General features: G+C 39.9%; 4 protein-coding genes and 1 non-coding gene across 9 annotated transcripts; 2 read left to right on the top strand and 3 right to left on the bottom strand.

Annotated features, from left to right (window-relative positions):
- The first annotated feature begins 5,572 nt into the window (after positions 1–5,572).
- On the top strand, positions 5,573–6,682 carry LOC121808732. Its single transcript, XM_042209322.1, has one exon. The coding sequence runs from the start codon at positions 5,573–5,575 to the stop codon at positions 6,680–6,682; it is 1,110 nt and encodes a 369-aa protein (XP_042065256.1).
- On the bottom strand, positions 5,585–5,691 carry LOC121810135. Its single transcript, XR_006052393.1, has one exon. It is a non-coding gene; the product is annotated as a small nucleolar RNA R71 (small nucleolar RNA).
- Positions 6,683–9,948: 3,266 nt separating the features above from the next.
- LOC121808215 (uncharacterized protein At4g28440-like) lies at positions 9,949–12,551 on the top strand. The gene is made up of 2 exons (XM_042208608.1): positions 9,949–10,356; positions 12,130–12,551. The coding sequence occupies exons 1-2, from the start codon at positions 10,074–10,076 to the stop codon at positions 12,318–12,320; spliced, it is 474 nt and encodes a 157-aa protein (XP_042064542.1). The 5' UTR covers positions 9,949–10,073; the 3' UTR covers positions 12,321–12,551.
- Positions 12,552–12,889: 338 nt separating this feature from the next.
- Positions 12,890–14,869, bottom strand: LOC121808223 (protein NUCLEAR FUSION DEFECTIVE 6, mitochondrial-like). 5 transcript variants are annotated; one of them, XR_006052139.1, is made up of 4 exons: positions 14,637–14,869; positions 14,417–14,541; positions 13,987–14,067; positions 13,304–13,641 (listed from the first exon to the last, which is right to left on the bottom strand). XR_006052139.1 is itself a non-coding variant. In XM_042208617.1 (3 exons), exons 1-3 carry the CDS (start codon positions 14,777–14,779, stop codon positions 13,040–13,042), a joined length of 273 nt encoding a protein of 90 aa, XP_042064551.1. In that variant the 5' UTR covers positions 14,780–14,869; the 3' UTR covers positions 12,890–13,039. The 5 variants fall into 5 exon arrangements, 3 of the variants coding, with proteins under 3 accessions (XP_042064551.1, XP_042064550.1, XP_042064549.1); XR_006052140.1 differs by having other exon boundaries at positions 13,304–13,418; XM_042208617.1 differs by lacking the exons at positions 13,304–13,641; positions 13,987–14,067 and adding an exon at positions 12,890–13,044.
- Positions 14,870–16,690: 1,821 nt separating this feature from the next.
- On the bottom strand, positions 16,691–18,298 carry LOC121808182 (60S ribosomal protein L2, mitochondrial-like). Its single transcript, XM_042208568.1, has 2 exons — positions 18,121–18,298; positions 16,691–18,022 (listed from the first exon to the last, which is right to left on the bottom strand). Exons 1-2 carry the CDS (start codon positions 18,210–18,212, stop codon positions 17,116–17,118), a joined length of 999 nt encoding a protein of 332 aa, XP_042064502.1. The 5' UTR covers positions 18,213–18,298; the 3' UTR covers positions 16,691–17,115.
- Between the last annotated feature and the right edge of the window lie 5,314 nt (positions 18,299–23,612).

Below are 23,612 nucleotides of genomic sequence, written 5' to 3'. Positions count from 1 at the left end.
TGAAGTTTTCGTGACATTCCTGAACACAGCATTTGTTGAAGTTGGAAATCGATCTTGGGATAAATAGAGCTAATCTTATTAATGGGAGTAGTTTTTTATTTCAGTTTTCCGATTCATCATCACACTTGCTAATATAAGAATCATACTCGTTGAACATCACATTTTTTTAAATCTTAATTGAGTCATGAAACCTTTTGTAGGTTTAATTGAGTTTTTATACATTGTGCCATTTTATTATTGTACTCCTATTGTTTAGTGACTGTCTACAGTCCGAGCTTACTTATACTAATATAACGTGAACTCTAAGAGCATCCACAACCGTGCTCTTACCAGCGAGCACGGTTGTTGGCCCGGCGCCACTATTCCTGCCTGCTCTCTGGCAAAAGCACAACACCCACAGCTGTGCTCTTCCGCAAGGACGAGCACAATTCAATTTAAAATTCATTAAAAAACCACAATAAATATTACAAATAAAATAAAAAAGACATAATTAAAATCCTAAAAATTAAAAATTACATAATTGAGGAGGGGCCGAGTATTTCGTTTTCGGACTAGGAAACGGTGGTGAACCAAACCATTCGGGGTTCAACCGGAGCCCGGGGGTTATCGCTGTGGCCGGACATTGTTATGGTGTAGGAGTGGAAGAAAGATTGAGAATGGATATGGGAGAATGAAGATGAGAATTGTGTAGTTTGGTGTGAATTTTTGGGTGTGAAAGTGGAGGTATTTATAGATGAAAATGTGTATTTTTGGGGAAAAAAATAAATAAAAAGTGGTAAAAACGGTAATAAACGGATATATTTTTTTGGGAAGTGAAAATTTTATTTATTTATTTTTATTTTTTTAATTAAAAACCGATTTTTAATAAAAAAAATTCAAAGGCAACGGCTATGCCGTTGCCCAATCGCTTGCCGCCACGTCGCCTGCTCGCTGGCACGGACGTGCTCTTCGCAGCGAGCAGCGCCGTGCCAGCGGCGCGAGCGCAGCGGCGGAGCTTGTCCGTCCCAGCGGCACGGACGAACGCCGTCCGTCCACCGCTGAGCATGCTCTAAAAATTGAAGAATCCATAGAAGCAGTGAAAAGCGTAGCGGCGGTGAAGCTTGTCCGTGCCAGCGGCACGGACAAACGCCATCCGTCCACCGCTGCGCATGCTCTAAAAATTGAAAATTTGAAAAATTGAAGAATCCATAGAAGCAGTGAAAAGTCCAACACCAAATTATAAGCAGTGACATGTTTTATTAACATGAACTGGGGGAATAATGCTGGCACGGACGAACGCCATCCGTCCACCGCTGCGCATGCTCTAAAAATTGAAAATTTGAAAAATTGAAGAATCCATAGAAGCAGTGAAAAGTCCAACATCAAATTATAAGCAGTGACATGTTTTATTAACATGAACTGGGGGAATAATGCAGTCCTAACTTTAAACTTCATTTCAATTATATTTGTCCATATATAAAAATATACGGAGTTTTTAAGCCACGTCGATAGTATGGTGTCATATATGTTCCGTGAATTCATACAATTCAAGGTTTGATCAATTAAATTGAGTTTAACCTTATCTTCTTGTCTGCTGTCAATAGGCTTTCTCTGTCATCTCTCTTATTTTAATACTCCTAGTACTTTGTTTGCATTAAATAATGGAGAGTATATGGCATATTTGATAGAAGTATCTAATGAACGACGATATAACTTAGACTCCAAACTAATAACGGATTAAGAGATAAGTTTGATTCCATAGCCTAACTATAATTTTATTCGAAAAACACAGTACTCCATAATTTATTAAAATGTGAGTGTAGAATCTTCATCCCTTTAAGGCACACTATCACTGATAGGATGAAATTGCACAAGCCATATTACGCATTTACTTTTATTTTAGGTAACTATGAATTTACTTATATTGCCCATCACTTGATTTCTCTAATCCAAAGTCATTAATGGCGGCTGTCCCCGCGGACGTCTGACCGGCGTGCGGGACGTCCGCCATTAGGCATGGGAGGGACGGATGCAAACGTCCGCTGCGGACACCGTAGATCCGCGGCTTTCCGACGACGTCCGTCGTGACGTGCGCCATTGCGGGTTCCCGGTGGACGTCCCGATTTTTCTTTTTTTTTTTATAAAAAAAAACTCTATATATACGGCTCGTTGAACTTCATTTCATTCGCACCACTTGTTTTAACGAGTTTTTCTCTCTCTACGTTTCTTTTATATATCCAGAATGGCTAGTGGTAGTGGTAGTGGTAGTAGTGCGGGTGGTAGTGGTGGAATTTCTGATGACGTACGTCGGCGAATTAGAGAACAGTTGCGGGCCGTTACGTCCAGGGAGATAAATTGCGCGATACAAGCGGTCTTGCAGCAGCCGACGGTACCTCGACCCATCCATCGTCGAACTATAGTACCCCGGGACCACATTGCTGCACACCGTCGGTTGTATGAGGACTACTTCGCTCCAGAGCTGCGGTTTGGGGAGAACATGTTCCGGTGACGTTTTATGATGCATCGTTCGCTATTTCTGCATATCGTGGGAGCTTTAGAGCGTCGATACGAGTATTTCATGATGATGGATGATGTAGTTGGTAAACTCGGCCACACGCCCATACATAAGTGCACTGCCGCAATCAGGCAGCTGGCATACGGAGGTGCGGCCGACATGTTCGATGAGTACCTCCACATCGGCGAGACGACTGCCCGCGATTGTCTGAAGTATTTTTGTGAGGGCGTTAGGGAGATATTCGGGGATAGGTATCTTCGGAAGCCTACCCCCGAAGATTGTCACGCTCTGATGGATATGCACGGGAGTCAGCACGGGTTTTCGGGAATGTTGGGCAGCATAGATTGTATGCATTGGGAGTGGTAGAACTGCCCCGCCGCCTGGAAAGGGGTGTACACTACCGGTTTCAAGGACAAGAATCCCACGATGATCCTTGAAGTGGTAGCTGACTACCGGCTGTGGATTTGACATGCGTATTTTGGAGTAGCCGGGTCGAACAACGACATCAATGTCCTCCAGTCATCGCTCTTTTCAACAACCAGTGCATGGGTGTTGGTCTGGCCGTCAGTTTCGTCGCCAACGGCAACCAGCACAATATGGGCTATTATTTGGCGGATGAGATATACCCTATGTGACCCGTCTTTGTGAAGACGATCAGATGCGCAACAGAAGAAAAGAAGATCTATTTTGTGGGTCGTCAGGAGGCAGCGCGCAAGGATGTGGAGCGGACATTTGGTGTGCTCCAGGCTCGATGGGCGGTGGTGAAGGGTCCATCACGACTGTGGTATATTGGCAGCATCGCTGATATCCTGTACGCATGGATTATCATGCACAACATGATTGTCGAAGATGAAGGTCCAGCACTCACTGATTGAGCCAATGATGATGTTGATGCTATGATGCGAAGCTTATTTCCTATTCTTTACCCCGGATTTCATGTTAATTATAACTCACCTAGTCGTGCTTTGAGTGTAGTTTCGGGTGTTAGAAGCTGGAAGTTCGTCGGAAATGCATAGCTGAGATTCCAGAGAGTTCGCCCGGTCGGGCGTTTTGATGTCGCTAAACGCCCGGTCGGGCGTTTTCATATTGTGCATGCGGAGTCCAGAAAGTTCGCCCGGTCGGGCGTTCTGATTTCAACTAAACGCCCGGTCGGGCGTTTCCCGCGAGGCCATGCAGTAGCCTTTCGCCCGGTCGGGCGATTACCTCCTTTGAATTCGCCCGGTCGGGCGTTTTAGTCGCGTAACTGCGATTTTGCAGTTGACCCAGCGGTTGAAGGATTAAAAAAAACTGGGAAAATGAATTGGAGGGAGAGACGAGACATAGAAAAAGACAGAGGGAGAGAAAGGAGGAGAGGAAGAAGAGAAGGAAGGCATTCCGGCCATTATTCTGACCATCCATTCCCGAATCCCGACTCCACTCGACGAGAGCATCACACCTATGGTTTTATTTCTACATTCTACCATGTGTATAGGCTAGGCTCTCTTTGTTGCTCCGAGTTGTAATCTAGGCTTGTGTATTTGTTTTAACACCTTGAATCATATGTTTGATACCAACAATGTGTTTGATAATTAAAATGCTACGTTTTTTGCTAATGATGTAGTGTTGTTAAATCTTAACTATTGTCTCTTTAACATAGCTTAGGATTGATCGTTTGTTGGTATGCTTTCGATTTAGAACTGTTCAGGGGATAAATTGATAGTGGATTAGGTAAGTGATTATAGTAGACGACATTTATTCCCGCGCATCCGCAGGAATTAAATGTCGTTGAAAGTTGGTTCATGGAACAAGTGTTCAGCTGACTGTGAACTATACGTCGTAGACATGTTCAGTGCACGCGATTAGGTTGATAATTATAATCCCGTCGTATGTTTCGTTGTAAATGGTGTAAAACAACGCAAGCTTAGTGAGCAACTTGGAGTGACTTGTCTTTCTCGTATTAAAAATCTCGTTTCAGTAGTTTAAGTTAGTTAACCATCTCAAAATCAAAACAAAATATTTTTATGCTTTGTGTAGTCTTAATAAGCGTAAGCAATCTCGCCTCCCTGTGGATCGACACTTGAAATACTACTACGATACTGTATTCTTGCAGTAGTGTAGTATTATTAGAGTTAAAATAATTAAACTTGATAATCTTTATGCTTTGATTAAGAACTCTAAAATATCGCATCAAGTTTTGGCGCCGTTGCCGGGGAGGCAATAGCTTGTTTATGCTTAATTGTTTTAGTTTTTATTTTATTTTGTTTGATTTTTTTCTTTTTGAGTTTTTTAGGTACTTTGTTCGTGTTCTACGGTGTGATAGCCATCTACCACGTCCGGACTTGAAGACGAAGGAGTGTTTTTTTAGGTAATTTTTAGCTAACTCTTAGTTTAGCTTTTAGGTAGTTTAGTTTTTCACTTAAGCACACACTTTTTATAGTACTTACCCCGAAGTTGTCGAGAGGTCTCGCTTTCGGTAATTAGGAAATATATTGTGCTTGTGCTTGGTGTATTTTCTGTTGTGTAGATAAAAAAAAAAAAAAAAGAAAGTCGTGAATGCACACGAGATCTCAGGGTACACCGCCTTTCGGATTACTCTGTTATCAAAGAAGGAAAGGGTCAGGAAGTTCAGCCGGGTTTGAAATTCAACAGGATTCGCCGAGTCCAATCAGAGATAACCCATTGTTTGAGAATAGTGACAGTGATCTGGAAGCTGAGTCGATGGCCGACAATAATAACAACAACGCTGTCCCACCACCCGTTGTGAGGTTTGGCGACACTCTTAGATCGGGAATTGAGTACCCCGGAGAGTTTGCTTATGCGAACAACAACATCAACATTCCACCTCACTACATTAGTTTGGTGAATGGGGGAATCTTTTCCATGGACGGGATGATGAAGACCCGATGAGCCACCTCAATGCCTTCTACGAGTTGACGAACTCTCACAGACCCCGAATGTGGAACACAATCTGATCAAGAGGGTTTATTCCCATTCTCTCTGAGGGAGAAAGCAAGAGCTTGGTATGACTCTATACCGGGCTACAACATTGAAACATTCCAAGAGTTGAAGACGTTGTTCCTCTTAGAATATAATTCCCCGATGAAGATCGAGAAATTGAGAGAAGAGATCACTTCTTTCCAACAAAAGTATGATGAGTCCTTTGCAGAAGCTTGGAAGAGATTCACAGACTTGATAAGGAAATGCCCGAGCCATGGTCTAGCTCCGGGGCATGACCTTTTGAAATTCTACAAGGGACTCAACAATGAAGGCACGGGACTAGTTACTGCAGGCTCTAATGGAAACCTGGATGACTTAACGCATGAGGAGGTGAGAGCCTTATTCCAAAGGTTGGCTAACAATCAACGGAACTGGCACAACCCAAGGAGAGCAGCGGAGAAAGGAGGAGACACATTCGGTGCTACAAAGGATGCAGAGAGAGTATCTGCAATTGAAGCTCAATTGGCAGATATAAGCACCCAGATGTCGTCGATGACAAAGGCAGTGAAATCGCTGCAACTGACTCCTCAACCCCAAGCAGTGGCAGTGATGAGATGTGGATTGTGTCAAGGAGGGCATCATACTGATCAATGTTCTAGTCTTCAAGGACCACCAATCGAGGATGTGAACTACATTGGCAACAATGGCCAAGGGTTTAACCAAGGCAACCAATACAGCAATCAGCAGAATTGGAGGCCTCAGCAATCGAACTGGAATCAAAGTGGTCCTAGCAACAACTCGGGGAACCAATGGAGGACAAACACTCAACCCCCGGGTTATGAGAAGAAGCCATCGGTAGAAGATCAATTGGGACAGATACTCTCCTTCATGACCAAGAGTCAAAAGGAGAATGAGAGCTTCAAAGAAAGGACGGTAGAGAAGTTTGGTCAGATGGAGGCTACATTGAGGAATCTCGAGACTCAAATTGGGCAGATTGCTACAGCATCTCACACAAGAATTCCTAATGCTATCCCGAGTGATACGGTGCCCAATCCTAAAGGTTTTGAACAGTGCAAGGCAGTTAAGTTAAGAAGTGGAAAGGATCTTGAGTCTCCAATCATGCTAGATGCACAAAATGGCTCGAACATCTTGCACGCAGGGGCGGACAAGTGTTTGGCTCACAAACCTCGCACGCAGGGGCGGACGAGGGGATTGAGTGGGCTACTACCGAAGCTAGGGAATGTCAACAAGAAAAAGAAGAGTCAACCATGAGTGATATCCACAAGAAGAATCCACTAAGTCCGGCAATGGACCCGAAGTGTCCATTTAATTTTCCAGATTTTATCCCGCCACCACCTTTCCCAGTCGAGAATAAGAAGAAGGGTAGGAAAATAATTCAAGAGAAAGGACTCGATTGGATGATGAACATTATCAGGAAAGTTAATGTAGATGTGTCCCTGGTGGATTTGTTCCTACACTTTCCTAAATTCTCCAAGTTTTTTAAGGATCTTATTGCGAAAAAGGAGAAGATACAAGACGATGGTGTGGTGATATTGAGCGCATTTTGCTCACAATTTGTGAAGGGAAAGATGCCGGCAAAGAGAAGAGACCCTGGAAGCTGTGTGATCCCATGTGAGATGGGAGATAAGGAGTTCCCAAAGTGCCTACTTGATCAAGGCTCGGGAATATCATTGATGGCTCTGAAAACCGCACGGTCAATCGGTCTAGAAGCGAGGATTGAACCAATCGACATTGACCTACAATTGGCGGATCATTCAATTGTGAAACCAAAAGGTATCATCGAGGATGTCTTGGTGAAGGTTGATAGATTTGTACTCCCGGTTGACTTCATTGTCCTAGAGATGGAAGAGGACAAGGATATGCCTATCCTATTTGGTAGGCCATTTTTAGCAACCGGTGATGTTGTGATAGAGACCAAGACAAATACGGTCATGTTTCGAGTAGATGGAGAGAATGTGGTGATCAAGCAAGAGAAGGCGGGGAAGCGCCTATTGGAGCCTGGATAGAGGTAGACAAGGATGAAGAAGGTCGAGCCAACGACTATAAACAAAGGCGCTGATTGGGAGGCAACCCAAGTTTTTTTGTTTTTATTTTTGATTTCATATGTTGGAGGTTTTGTTTGCTCAATTCTTTCCTCCAACATTTATTTTGAATTGAGTGTTTCTTTTTGTAGTTTTTGTTCTTTTTGTAGGAGCAACTGGGAGTTAGGATTGGAGCTTAGGAGGAAGCACACCTGCAAAGGATTTTTACACCCACCCTCCCACCCGAATGCACTATGGACGTCATGCCAAGTTTGGGGGAGTTTCCTTTCCCTTTACTTTATTTGTCTTTTTTGCATGCATTGAGGACAATGACGCATTCAAGTTTGGGGGGGTTATGAATGATTTGTGATGTTTGTTTTTGGGTGTTTTGCGTGATAAAGATGTTTTGAATCTATGTAGTTGACGGGTGCATGCTTTATCTTCGGCTTTCTGGTTAGGAAATCTTGCTTGATCTTACTTGATCTTTGAAGCTTAGGATGAATGGAATGGGTGCATGAATTTATTTGAAAGAGCATGTTGTGATTACATCCGATTTCTTAAGTTGAGGAGAGTATGAAAATCGCATGACTTGTGGAAATTATTTTGGATTGATTTGCTTTATCGAGTGAAGTGCTTGCGTTCGTTTGTGTTAACGATTTGGGAGGATAAGGCACTAGGATGAACTCCATGGCCAAATGATCACATGCCTAGTCCATCAAATGATCCCCTAGAAGCCACCTTGAGCTTAATTTCTTATTCTTTGTGTAAACACTTAGCCAAACACTTAGCCACTGAAATAAGCCTAATTTTAGCCTCATCGATAGACCTTGCTACTATTTGGGTGCTAAATACAAGTTGAGCTTTGTGGTTTGAGTTTGAGTGTGGGTGGTGAATTGTAAAGAGTAGACTTTTCTAGACTTGATAGAAGGTGAAAAGAATGAAGTTCTAAGAAAAAAAAAACAAGAAAAAGAAAAAGACGACCTCCAAATTCACAAAAGTCGAGGTCTTTACAAAAACAAAAACAAAAAAAGAAATAAGTTGATGAATTAAAGATAGAGCTTCTATGTTTGTTTGTGTAATCTCGTCTGGAATAGATCTCAAGTTTGGGGGAGTGTGGGTTTGGTTGTAATTTTTCGTTGGTTAATCTTTGGAAGGAAGTTGTAGGAGGGAAGATTTTGGCACTCAAATGTGTAGCCTTTGAGCTCACTATCCATACTTATCCTACCTCGTCCCTAGCCCCATTACAACCTTGAAATAAGACCTTGGACCTTATCGTTGATGCTTGTGGATGTTGTGTAAAGAACTTGGTAGAGTTAAAGAGGTTCGATTTGAAATCTGTGAGTCTATGTGGTTAGTATTGCTTAATGAGTCAATGATGATGGTTTGAGTTGTTTGATCGCATGCTTGGACTTATTTTGAAGTGCACCTTAACTTGACGTTCTAGGGGGATGAGTGATTGTTCTTGAGAGTGGGAAATCTCGATTGGAAATGTTGGGGTTTAGATTTTGTCACTCACGTCCCTACATGATTCTTTGTGATGAAAATTTCTCTGCGGGGTAGACTTGCGTTGAGTTTTTGTGCTAAAAAATGTACCTTGCTCGGGGCGAGCAAGAGCTTAAGTTTGGGGTATTTGATGCGAAGCTTATTTCCTATTCTTTACCCCGGATTTCATGTTAATTATAACTCACCAAGTCGTGCTTTGAGTGTAGTTTCGGGTGTTAGAAGCTGGAAGTTCGTCGGAAATGCATAGCTGAGATTCCAGAGAGTTCGCCCGGTCGGGCGTTTTGATGTCGCTAAACGCCCGGTCGGGCGTTTCCATATTGTGCATGCGGAGTCCAGAAAGTTCGCCCGGTCGGGCGTTCTGATTTCAACTAAACGCCCGGTCGGGCGTTCCCGCGAGGCCATGCAGTAGCCTTTCGCCCGGGTCGGCGATTACCTCCTTTGAATTCGCCCGGTCGGGCGTTTTAGTCGCGTAACTGCGATTTTGCAGTTGACCCAGCGGTTGAATGGATCGACAACTTTCCTATGAGAGCAACAAAAAGTCACGAGTTTTCTTTTTGTCATACAACCATCATTTTATCATGCAAAATAGAATTCCATATTTCATTCAATTTTTATTATTTTTTATATATTTTTTTACAATTTGTTCCAAGTTAAATTAAGATAATTAATCGCATATGGATCTAGTATGTATGACGATATTAGAATTTTCATTGAAGGAATGCTTAATTTGATATTGTAATGGGAATGAATGTTATCGATATAATAGAATTTTATATGAATATGTGCTTAAGTCATCTTTATTGCAATATTAGATGGTTTTGAATTTTTCACTTTATCAGTGTATTGAAGAATGGTTTAACTTGTCACCTCGTATATTTTTATTGGGCCTATGTTGGGCCATAATAATTGTTCATTTTTGTGGACCCGGCCCAAAATCAAAGTGTCGTTTGAAGTCTTCTGCGAGATTCTCTCATATCGTCTCCTCCACTCGAAAGACCTCATTAAAACATTTTTGTCATTCTTCTTTTTCCGTTTTTAAAATCGCGAGAATTAGGGTTAGGTTTTGATTCACACAATCGAAACTAAAACCCCAATTCACACTCAAAATCTAAGTCTCCATGGCAGCCAAAGCGCCGTCGTCGGAAGCTCAGCAGCAAGGCGGTGGTTCGGCTGGAACCAAGCCGGGGCTGCGCCAGCCGGTGTTCGTGAAGGTTGATTCTCTGATGCCTGGGACGACCGGACACACGCTCGTCGTGAAAGTGCTGGAATCGACCACCGTTCTGAGCAAGAAGCCTCGGAATCCGACTTTCCGTGGCGCACAGAATCAGAATACGAGGATCGCCGAATGCCTTATCGGAGACGAGACGGGGACGATTCTCTTTACGGCTCGTAACGATCAAGGTCTTGTTTGCGATAATGCCCTAGCTTGTGTTTTGAATTGATGAGCAAATGTTTGTGATGTTTGTTTGAGGGTTTTGTGAAATTTTTGTATGATTGTGTTCGTGTGTGTGTTTACACAGTGGCTGATGCCGCTTGCGGATCGGTATGGCGTCACTGAATGAAGCCTTGTTTGTGTTTTTTTAGTTGGTTGGTAATTTGTACTTGTTAGGGTTTTATCATTTGTTATGTGTACTGATAGGTATCTAGAAATGGAATGAAATCATGATCATACTCTGGCTTGATCAGTTAACTGCCTATCCTCTGTTCTGTGCTAGATATTTTGGGACGTTTTTGCTGTGCTAGTAAAAAAATTTGTCCATATTTATGTGTTATCTTTGGGAGAATATTTTCAAACAATATTTGAGATTCATATGAATTGGAAAAACTTGGTTGAGACGCTTACATTTCTCTGATGGTAAACTGTGGGTCGGATACTCACTGTTCTATTTTTGGGTCTTGTTTTTGTTTATTTTAAAATGCAGTTTGTTGTCTTATCAAGAGTTCCTAGGACTTTTGCGTGTTAGCCTTTGTGTTATTAGATACTAGTTTAACGAATTTTCTTTCTCATTTTATTTTGGTACGTTTATATAGATTCTAGTGACTTTCTGTGCAACCATGTAGCAGTATATATATAGAAAACTTGTTCTTTGAAGTAATTATTGCAGAAGAGTATATGAAAAGAATTGAAGAGTTACTTAGTGTAATAGATTGGACGGATTGTAAATAAGTAACCAATAAACTGGAGCAGGATGAGCTTCTCTCATTGTGATGCCTGTCTTGTCCAGCTACTCACTCACCTTTGCTTATTCTGGTATGCAGTACTAATAGCCCGAGCTTATGAATTAGAGCTAGGACTAGGTTAGACATGGGATAATTTGGATTTATGTATTGTGAATGTGTAAAGTTGCACATGAATTCAAGTTGAACTGGAATCTCTTAGAGCATCTCCAAGGGGAGAAGGTATATAGAAAATGTATATTATTTATTTGCTTTCTTAAAAAGTGAAATATACTCTTTTAAAAAGTATCACATTCCAAAGAGAAAAGGCATATAGAAAGGTAAATTATTTTTTAAAAATAAAATAATAGTACAAAATGCATTAAAAAAACATAAATTGTAATACATTCTCAAATACCTTTTCCCTTGGAGAAGGGTTTTTCATGAAAAGAAGGCAAATATGGTAGTTATAAGATTTTACCTCTCCATCGATGGGGACGTAAAGATACCTCTTCAAAATGGGAAAAGGTATAATACCTTCTCAAATACCTCTACCCTTGGAGAATGATTTTTCATAAAAAAAGGTAAATATGGTAGTTATATTAGTTTACTTCTCCATTTACCTCTCTCCTCGGAGATGCTCTTAGGATCTAAGCGATACCTTCTCTATGTTTACCGTAAATATGAAGACCCTTTTTTTATAAATCAGGATTAGTGATATCCGGGGAAGTCTGCCATTTAGTGTTACAGATACAAGCCTGTCTGGCATATCTGGGAAAGTTAGCATTTTTTTATGACACCATGCAAGGAACCTGAAAAACAGCTCTGGTTCTCAATCTTGGGTTGGATCAAACATATGTCTTACCTTTTATTCTTAATGTTTTAAGATGATTTGCCATTTTCTTTTTGCCTAAGATAGGATGTTACTGGACCAATATATATCATGTCAGAAAATAAATTCTGTGTGTTAACTTGCTATAGTATTTGTTGATTAAAAATGCCCTAACCATGATGCAGTTGAGATGATGAAGCCTGGTAATACGGTGATACTTCGCAATGCAAAGATTGACATGTTTAAGGGTTCGATGAGGCTTGCTGTTGATAAGTGGGGCCGTGTTGAGGTCACCGAGCCGGCAGAATTTGTGGTCAAAGAGGAAAATAATCTCTCCCTTGTGGAGTACGAACTGGTCAATGTCGAAGAATCTTGAAAAGTTTGAATTCCATCTTGTGGATATTGGACTGCAATCCACTTTCATTATTGGGTCTTGGTATACAAGTTTTACTGGTTATTTTGTCCTTTTTTGCCACTGATTATGCCATCCATAGGTCTTTTCTTGCTATAGGTCTGATTTAGTTGTGGACTTGTGGCATTAATTTTTCGGTGTGTAAACAGTATGGTCACTTGATTATGCCATAATATATGATCCCTTGTTCTCAAATGTGGAAAAAGTATTAACTCCTATTTTTTGTACCATTTTTATAAGTAATACATGTAAAGTAAATAAATTGCACCTTTAACACCATTGAGATGAATTGCAAATATGAAGAAACAAAATAAAGTTGTTATACAGCAAAAGATTATTTGTGAGAACATTAGCATATAATTTGATATCAGTAGATCACATCTTAGCTTTTTTTTATAATGGATTGAATACCTTATCTGGAGATAACTATTGCCGCTGATAAAAATACGCTACATTGTCATTACAGCATTTGAAATCAATAATTACGTTTATTCTGATAGACAAGTGAATAGGTTATTATTAAAATTTTAACTGAAATTTTGCTCTATACTACACAAATCCCTTACTCGTGTTCGAGGCATTTTGCTGATTTTGCTATTTTAAAAACTAAGCAAATGTGGATCTATCAAACACTCCAAACAGGGAAAGTATATATCCTATTGCAGTTCAACTTGTTACAGACATCAGCCTACAAAAAGCAATTTCTTTTGTGAGATCACTGATCATATATCGAAACATTTGAGTAATACTTCTAAATACTATCACCTTATGCTCAAGAGAATTTATAACCACACAAGACTACTTTTTTCCAAAGAAATAGACAAAAAAAACCCCAATTTAATGTATTTTCTGCCAATTTAAAGGTTACTGAAAAGTAGTCACGAATCACCCAGAAATTTCCTGCTGCAACTCATTTCTGGCTCTACTGGGGAAGTCAACTACAAGGGTTATAAAAGAATAACTTTTAATGATGAAGCTGAATGATCTCGTAGTAGTTTTACATGTCCATTCACACCAATCACGAAAGGCAGCGCTTCTCAACACATTCTAACAATCATCCATCTACAACACAGGCAACAAGAAATATTTCTTAAGGAAGGCTCTGGAAATAAATAAAAACTAGTTCAGCCATTTGCTGCTACAAATCAAGGAAAAAAAAACAATGCAGACTGAGGTTTAGAGTGCCAGTCATCATCAGAGGCTCATACATAATCAGCTTAAACAAACACAAGAGAATCAGAAAACCTTCAAGCCTAAAATCAGCCAATGAGCAGTAATCATAACCCTGAACGGAAAAGAATGAAAGGGCAAGTCAAAAGGTTATGCTAGCATTTATTTCTTCTCTATTGTTTTATCATCATAAGTCTTGAAGCAATACAAGAATAAAAGAAGATAAGTATTTTACAGAAAGTGTCATAAACAATCTAGGAATGACCATATTCACTACAAAAAACACTCACAGAAACTTCTTGAGGTGTTCAAACCATTACATGTTAAAGGAAAGTTACATGCTTGAATAATCTTTGTTCGGCGAAGAAATTAACTTAAAAATTCACTTTTTAACATTTGATAAACTTATTGTATGCCAAAGAAGACCAAAAGAATTTAAAAACTTTGTGCATGAGTCTACCTATCAGACAATCTCCTATTGCTCATGAAAATAAAACTTCGCTCGAACAATCCAACAGTCATCATACATCATCGTTGGTATCTGATGAACACAATGAATTAGGATTACTATACAAGACTAAATATCAACTAGAAGTTTCTCAAAATAACTAGAAGCGGGATAATCTATCCATAGAATTAAGCTCTCGGAGAGGATAAATTATCTAAGTTAACAATTTGCCAACAAAAGTGAAATGCTACTGTATCATTATCATATTAAAATTATTTAGGAATTATTAATTCAGAAAGGATCAATAAGACTATAACATGATTTATTTTCGTTCAAGATAAAAATGTCATATTTTCTATATTTCCCTAAAATCATTTAGGGTCATTACTTCTAATTCACAACTGCGGCAGAATAAAGAGCATCAAAGCGTAGTAGAACTCACCCTCAATGCTCCAACCGTGACCGCGAGGCGCCGCGGATAGCATAGAAGTGAGCACGGCGGAGGCGGTTGCAGTGTGGTACGGCAACATAGACATTACGCTAACACAGCTCATCTCAACGGGAGACCTAAAATTGAACAATAATTAATCAGCAATTGACAAATTAAGAATTGAAAAGGGGATCGTTGAAAGGAAGAACAAGCCGTAATGAAGCCGTCGTACCTGAAAATGCGAGCGGAGAGCGGAGTCTGAGATGAGATGCGAAATGGAGATGGAGCTGACCTAGGCTTGACGCCGGCGGATATTCTTGCGGTGGCGCTACGCGCGGCGGAGCGAAAAGCTGATCTGGCGGCGAAGGCGGCCATGGTGACTATAGAGAGAAGATCAGATTGAATCCAGAGAGAGAGAGGTAGGGCTTTTGGCTTGGGTTTTAGGTGTGGCAAGATCCCCAAATTTGTTAGCTCCACACCACATCACCTCAATTTTCCCTATATGCCCTCCAAATATTATAAACTTATTTAATTCTCTATTGTTTTTAGAATATTGCGACACAGAGTTGTTATCAATGTCCAACCAATTTTAAAGACCGAACTAGAGACCAAATTATGACTATTAGATCTAGTTTTTTGATAAGATGTGTTGCTGTGTAATTTTTTTTCAGTCTTCATTACAAACTCATTTTACTTCATTGTATTAAGTTTATTACTTCATTCCGTACGTAATATCTGGAAACTGCAACATATTTTTACTTGCTTCCAGTAGGTTTTGAAATGATTCAACATATGCTTCATTTGAATTCATTGACCTGGTTTTTACTTTTTTCACTTTAAAAATGCAATTTATTCAAGTGGATTTATTACTTCATTCAGAAATGTTATTACTTCATTGGATAAGGTTTTTACTTCATTCCAGTAGGACTTCAAATGCTTCTACACATACTTCATTTAAATAATTTATCACATCATTCCATGTGTTTATTACACCATATCAGCGTTGTGGCGGTGTTGATAGACATTGTAGAGAGAAAGAACGGTACACGACGGTGAAACCGCATTTACGTACTGGAATAAAGTAATAATCCTATTGGAATGGAGTAAAAATCTTCTGGAATGAAGTAAAAATCTATTGAAATGAAGTAATATATTCTAGAATGAAGTTAAATCTTCGTAACATGTTAGTATGACTTATTTGCCTTCGGATGAATTAAAATAGGCTCGTGATGAAGGCGAAATTAATTTATAAATTTGTGCATCTCATCCATAAAAAATTAGATCTAAAAGTCCTAATTTTGTATGGTTCTGTGGTTCGGCAATAAAGAGTGGATTTACATATAATGGGACTCTTGCGACACATTCTTAAATAAACTTTGCACTTTTCAGATGATTTCAAATAAAATTTCCTTCATTTTTTAAGAGCTATTTCGTTTAATGTCATTATTTTTTTTATCCCTTCTCTCAGCTATTTTTTTTATTTTTCAAATTAATTCGTCCAAAGTAATAACATAATATGATATAATTATTTATTTTAAGTAAAAAAATTGATCAAAATAGCTTTTAAAGATTAAACACATTTTAACCCCGAAAAAATACTCCAGTACAAAGATGTGGATTTCTGATAAGATTATTTAGTTAATTATGAGATCCGTAAAATACTGAGGTATAAATAGAATTGATGCTTAGTATGCAATAAAGTCTAAAAACTTTTCTACTAGACTCATTTGTTACATGTATTGAACAACAATATATCTGGACAAGAGGAAGAGAGGGCATAGTATTTTCCGGCTCCGGCTCATAATAAGGGATAATTAAGCTCCCTGAATGGGTGGAGCGGCGACCACCCCCTCCCCCCTAACTCCACCACATATGATAAAGAACTTGTAAAATTAGAGTCCTTGTTCTAGATTATATAGAAATTACAGCCTTTGTAACCTTTGTAAAAACTTGAAAAACTAGAATCTTTGTTCACACAGAAAATCTGCTAAAATCTTGGCATTTGACAATCAATTTATAAGCCAAATGAAATAGTACTACTACAAGAGACTCGTAAAATGCTCCTATAAAACTTCATAGCAATCCAACAGTCACCATACACCATCGCAAAAAATTGATGTACACAACATGCCAGGATGATCCATCAAAAACCAAGTTAGCAAAATGTGGTTTTTTTTATGCTGAATCGAGTTTCATAAACTACAAGATTAAGCACTAGTTTCAGACTCTAAAAACTAATGCACCAACACTTCCATAGATGATTCAAGAACAATAACTCAGAGAACATAAAAAAAGAAACGCCATGAATCACATTCACCTCAACAGTTACAAGATAGCAATACATTTATATAACCACTCTCTCCAGTTGAATTAACCCATTATCCATACTAGATCAAACATATCCCCCCCTACTCCATAGCATTTGGTCAGAATGCCAAACCATCCACGCCATGAAAGGGAATTCAAGAAGGAAAAAAAAACTGTTACCACGAGAAGAAACAGAGAACGATGAAGCCAACACAATCTTTGCTTTCGCCCCACGATTGTTCCCCAGTGGCAACAGAGAAATGGCACCACAAGGCAACAAGGAAGTGCTCAAACACTGTATATTACCCTAATATAAAGATAGGTTCAACTAGAAAGCTTAACCAAAGCACAAGTAAAATTGGCATTTGTTATTCTTCTACTCAGTTCTCAATTTGCAAACAAAGTTAGTACCGATTACCATATTGAGACGAGCTGCTACTCGAAGCTCCGGACCAATTCATCACCAAGTTACCCTCTCCCAATTGATGACTGGCTAAGATATAAGTGACAGGAACACGGTCATCACCGAGCTTCCCAGTCTTTGACTTGCCACCATTCCTCGGCTCCAATCCCGTAAGCCTTAATATCTCTTGCCCCATCAAACTAGACCACGAAACTGCCCCTTTACGCTTGATTCTATGCATCCATCGATCGCTATCCTTCTTCCACTTCTGTACCTCTCCAAGAGTGAACTTATCCTTCCCTCCTACTTCCTCTTTCTCTCCCAGAACGAAGTAAGCCGGCCTCGATCCAGCCACCGCTATCCTTGGGAAGCCATCAGATACACCCACATTCTCTCCCTTGGCCTTTGTAGAGAAAGCAGAGACAATAACATCCTTCCCGTTAGTAATTCTGCTTCTTGAACCTTCACTAAAGCAGCTCTTCGACGAAGGTACTCCAACCATTACATATGTAGACTTCGCAGTTTGCTTATTTCCTCCTTTAGAAGAGTAAGCTGAGCTTCTGTCATCCAGCAACCCCGGCAGGGAGGAGAAGGAGAACGCGCCGCTGGCTAAGGCGACAGTGGATTCGAGACTCTTCGCCGGCAGCGCGATATCCTCCGCCGCCTTGGATTTTCCTTGGAGAGCTCCGCCTTCCCATCGTACTAGAGCGATCCGAGAAGTTCGATTAGGATCGTACTCTATCCTTTCCACGATTCCTGTAGCCGAAGTGCTTCGCTTCATATCGATTCTGCGCTGAAATCGAAATTTCCTCGTCTTAGTTGAGAAGTTTCTTCCATCTGCGTTCCCGAATTGGCCGCGGTGCGGAGAAATTGAAGCTCCGCTGAAGCTGCTAGTCTCTGCAGGAGATCTAATTGCAATAATTTAGTGTCAATTTCTGAGACCTGGTGATTAAAGTGCGATTACTAAAGGAGGTATGGATGGAAGGCTCTGTGAGTAGAAACTAACCTGAAAATGGAGGCGGCTCGTGTCGCCGAGGCAATGCGAGTTGATGTGTCGGCGGAACGGAGGACTGTTCTGGCGGCGGCAACGGCGGCCATGTTGTATTGACAGTGTCTGACGAGCGAAAAAGCCGACGAGAAATGTAGGGTTTTTTATTTGGGATTTAGGCGGAGAAGAGATTACCAGAGCGAATCCCGTTGAATTTCCTAATATGCCCTTAGAGAAATCCAAGTTTGGCCAATTTTGCTAATATTCCTACTACCACTTTTTTATTTGGTATAACGCTTAAGCAAACAAATGAAATGGTAAAAGCTAGAATAAAAGATACCACTACTGTTTCCTTGATAATTAATTCAGGGGAACATATAAAAAACATATGGTGCTATTTTTATTTTTGAGAGATTTTGGTTTATATGGCTTGATCGCGGCAAACTAGATTTTTTTGGTTTCATTGGAAATTCTTGTAAAATACTTAATTTTAGTTAGTTTAATGTCATTTACTTTACTGAGTAATAAGTTGAAATAATAAGTAAAAATAAAAATAAAACGAATGGTATAAAATTCACCGAACGTCAAGTAGAGAAGTGCTCAAAACCTGATACGATCAACTTTTTTTTATAAAAGACATAATACGGTCGATGAGAAACTTTTCGACCAGCCAAATGTGCTCGAAAATATTTCATAACTCCAAGCACATTGGAATTTCAGAGCACACATAGGTTAGCAAATTCTAGCATAAATTGTAGAATGAATATGTGTCAGCATAGATAAATGGGTGCACGGGAACTCAAAGCACTTTGTGGTACTCGAAAACGTTTGCATTAAAGCATTGACCAGTGATACGAGCATGCGCAAATGCTCAGAAATTCTGAGTAGTGCCATTTAGCAAGCACTCGGTAAGGGGTGACTGCGCCTCCACGCGACCTGCCACCATGGATCTGGAGGTGAACTTTTGTAGGAAAAACATGGGAAATGTGGGGAAAAAGAGAGAGGCTTTTGGCCTTTCATGTGGCTAAGTCCTTTGGCCTTTCAACCCCATTTTCTTTATGTCTTGTCTTGATTGCAAGACCTTTCACTTGTTTTTCTAGCCTATAAATAGGCTTTGATCTTGAAGTAGAAGACACACCAACGAACATCACAACAAGCATTCTCTCTTCTCTAGCTCTCTACATCCTAGTTCACATATAGGAGCATTGCATAGCTTGATTCTCGGAACTCCATCAAGTTCGCCGGTGCCTAGCGGGTTTGAGGTGCTTCTACATGCTAGGAGGAAGTCGTTTTATCTTTGGGGGCAATACGCCATTCCGTGAGCACTAGCCGGGGCGTAATTTGTCTTGCGGAAAGAGGGCTTTCCTCGACTTGACTTATAAATTTGGTTTGCTTTATTTCCGTTGTAATTTTCATTTCTCTTTTTGTTGCAAATTTCCTTTCGATTGTAATAGTTAGAGTACCGCATGTACACGGCTTGAGAATTTCTTCCCATTATTTCTAACAATCGCAAGACAAATTAGTGTACTCTTCTAAGACATGGTTATATCAATCGAAGTTGGAGAAAACATGAGCTTCAAAGCTGGAATGAAGAAACGAACAGTACCAATGTTCATGGGTGATGCACTATTTATTAGCACTAAAAATCCCTGCAAGCATACAGGGTAGATTTAGTATAGCTAAAGGTCAGTACCGGATATCGAACACAGGGAATAAGATTGCAACTGGCTATCATATACTAAGCGTCATATACTATCTAGAGACATGGAGCTTTGGGTTTTAGTAAGATTAAACTAGAGAAAAAAAATATAAAAAACGTATAGAAACAAAATAATACAAAGCAGGCTAAAGAAAGTAGAGTTTTAGGATCCAACTACTACGACCTAGTGATGATTAATCTCACAGAACCTTTACCTTTATGTGTCTCCAGGATTATTAGGAAAGTCGCGATTTTCAGATAAGCCCTCTCTCGAGTGCACTTATCTAGTAGATTAGACTCTAACTATCAAAGTCTCCTTCCAAAAGATTAGATTCTAACTCCTTAAGTTCCTAAGACTCAAGCCCTCACAAAGGGTCCCCTCTCTCGAGTGCAGATAAACCTATGTGTTGTACTCGTTCCTTTTACCACGTAAAACTAGCTATCTCTCGATTAATCTAGTTAGACGGACATAGTTCTAAAGTTGGCCAGACAAAAGAACAATAAAAGCACAAGAACAAGCAAAAAAATCACAAGAGCTAGAAAAAGGTTCAATTCAATAAATCAAAACATATTCATAATAGTTTTCACCCAAAAAACTACAAATGGTGTTTAACTACTCATAGACAAGTAGTAAAAACAAAAATAAAAGTATAAGACATGAAAGAAATTGATAAAACCCAAGGTTGAATCTTCAATCTTCAGTCTTTTCTTGCCTGGATCTGCAGAGCTCCGCTCCAATGGAAGATGGATGAATTATGTGTGGAAGATGGAATGGAAGAATGTGTAGAGGAGGGAGGATTGGAGGCTCTGAGATGTGGGAGATGAAAACCCTCGGTCTCTTTTATACCCGGGGCGGAAATACAGACGTAAAGCCTCGCAGAACACATCGCCCGGTCGGGCGATTTTAAGTCGCCAAAACGCCCGGTCGGGCGAACTTTCTGGAGTTCGCGACTAAAACGCCCGGTCGGGCGTTTTCCCCATACAAAATCTCCCGGTCGGGCGTTTCCTCTGAAATCCTCCAAAAGCATTGTCTTCGTCTTCGAAAGGGCTTCGCGTGAGTATCTTGCACGCCCCCATCGGAGTCCGGATGAGAGAGTTATGGCTATTATACGAAAGTCGCGCATTGAAGCGCGGATGACTTGAATAATATAGTGGGCGATTCTTCCTTCAAGCTCGTTTTCAAGTCATTTTCACCTGTTTTAGCTCCAAACACTCGACAAACTCGTCAAAACACTAATTAGTGTATGTGTGGATAAAAACCTAAATTAAACACCTTAAATCATCAAAATCACCATCTCATTACCCACAACACCATCCTAAATTATGAGTTTGTCAACGGGCTACGAAATGGTTAATTCCTTGAGATCTACTCTCTTGAGAATTGTGTTTATCGTTTGTCATTTGACAAGCAAGACCAATTTAGACTTGGTAGTAGTAATTGGGATGCATGGGTTGTTGAATATACCAATGCACATATGGTTCAATATAATTGTGTACTTATTGTTGGAGACAATATTGTGCAAATTATTTGAACGTGTTGTTATAAACAACAAAGATCACGAGGTGGTCGCAATGGGCTCCGACGTGGACCATGGTAATAATCCAAATGAATGGTTTGTTGATACGAGTGCCACATGTCATGTGAGCTCCGAGAGAAGTGTTTTTTCTACTTACAAATCTGTTGAAGGTAGAAAAGTACGCATGGGAAACCAAGCCTCTTCTAAGGTGGTTGGTGTGGGTAATGTGTTCCTAAATTTAGGATCTGGAAAAGTTCTTACCCTTAGGGATGTACAGACATCCGAAATAATTTGGTGTCAGGCTCACTTCTAGTAAATCATGGATTTTCACTAGAATTTGAGTGTGAAAAGGTTATATTGACCAAGTATGAAAAGTTCATAGGTGAAGGTCACCTAGTGAATGGACTTTTTGAGCTAAATGTTACGGTCATTCACCGTGGAAAAAGAATAAGCAATAAGGAAGATGACACATCCTCTTATTTGCTTGAAAGCTCTAATTTATGACATAATAGATTGGGACATGTAAATCTAAATGCTATAAAAAGATTAGTAAATCTTAATTTACTAAAAGTAGATAAGTTTAACTCACAAGAAAGATGTGAAGTGTGTGTTGAAGCCAAAATGGCTAAATTGCCGTTCCATTCGGTAGAGCGAAGCACAAAACCTCTTGAATTGATCCATACAGACGTATGTGATTTGAAATTTGTGCAAACAAGAGGTAGTAAAAAGTACTTCATCACATTTATAGATGATTGCACAAGGTATTGTTACCTTTACTTGTTAAGAAGTAAAGATGAGGCAATTGAAGCGTTTAAAGACTTCAAAAATGAAGCCGAAAATCAACTTAATTGTCGAATTAAGTGTGTTCGAAGTGATAGAGGTGGTGAGTATGTAGCCCCGTTTGCAGAATTATGTCATGCAAGTGGTATAATTCACCAAACAACGGCTCCATATTCTCCCCAGTCAAATGGAGTTGCTGAACGAAAAAATCGAACACTTAAAGAGATGATGAATGCTCTGTTGATTAATTCTGGTTTATCCCAGAACATGTGGGGGGAGGCTGTGTTAACAGCGAATCATATCCTGAATAAAATTCCACTAAAAAATAGGGATGTGACTCCTTATGAGTTGTGGAAAGGCAAGAAACCTTCGTATTCATACCTCAAAGTGTGGGGGTTCTTAGCGAAGGTAGAAGTGCCTCCTCCGAAACAAGTTGCAATAGGCCCTAAAACAGTCGATTGCATCTTTATTGGCCATGCACTTAATAGTAGTGCATATCGTTTCCTAGTCCATAGGACAGTTGTGCCTGGCGTGGCTGAAGGAACAACAATTGAGTCAAGAAATGCTATATTCTTTGAGAATGTGTACCCTGGCAAGAAGCAAGAAGATCGTTCTAGTGAAAGAATGATGGATGAGTCCACTAGTTCTAATCCTCCAAAAAGGACGATGTCAAGTCCTGAGAATATAGAACCAAGACGTGGTAAAAGGGTTAAAGTTGCTAAGACATTTGGTCCCGACTTCATAACTTTTATATTGGATGACGAACCAAAGTCAGTGGCGGAAGCTTTGTCTGGCCCAGACGCGGCGTGGTGGCAAGAAGCTATCAACAGTGAAATTGAATCCATCATGAGAAATAACACTTGGGTGTTAGTAGACTTGCCTGATGGCTCTAAGCCTTTAGGGTGCAAGTGGATTCTGAAAAGGAAATATAAGTCCGATGGTACTATAGATAAGTACAAAGCTCGCCTAGTTGTCCAAGGCTTTAAGCAGAAAGAAGGGCATGACTTTTTTGATACCTATTCACCTGTTACGAGAATCACTTCCATTCGGGTGCTTCTTGCGATTGCTGCTTTGCACAATCTCGATATTCACCAAATGGATGTGAAAACTGCGTTTCTGAATGGTGATCTGGAAGAAGAAATATATATGGAACAACCCGAAGGGTTTGTTGTGCCTGGGCAAGAGCGTAAAGTATGCAAACTGATAAAGTCATTATATGGGTTGAAGCAAGCACCATTACAATGGCAATTAAAATTTGACAACGTGATGTTGGCAAATGGATTCACTATCAATGAGTGCGATAAGTGTGTTTACATTAAGAACACAAATAACGGTTTTGTTATTGTGTGTCTTTATGTAGATGATATGTTGATTACGAGCAGCAACAGTGCCATTATCAACGAAACCAAAAATATGTTGAAGAGAAATTTCGACATGAAAGATATGGGTTTAGCTGATGTGATTCTCGGAATCAAAATTAAAAGGAATTATGAGGGAATTGCTCTGACACAATC

Source organism: Salvia splendens, chromosome 6, assembly GCF_004379255.2.
Source record: "Salvia splendens isolate huo1 chromosome 6, SspV2, whole genome shotgun sequence".
NCBI classification, from domain to species: domain Eukaryota; kingdom Viridiplantae; phylum Streptophyta; class Magnoliopsida; order Lamiales; family Lamiaceae; genus Salvia; species Salvia splendens.
This window is presented reverse-complemented; position numbering and strand designations above follow the sequence as displayed.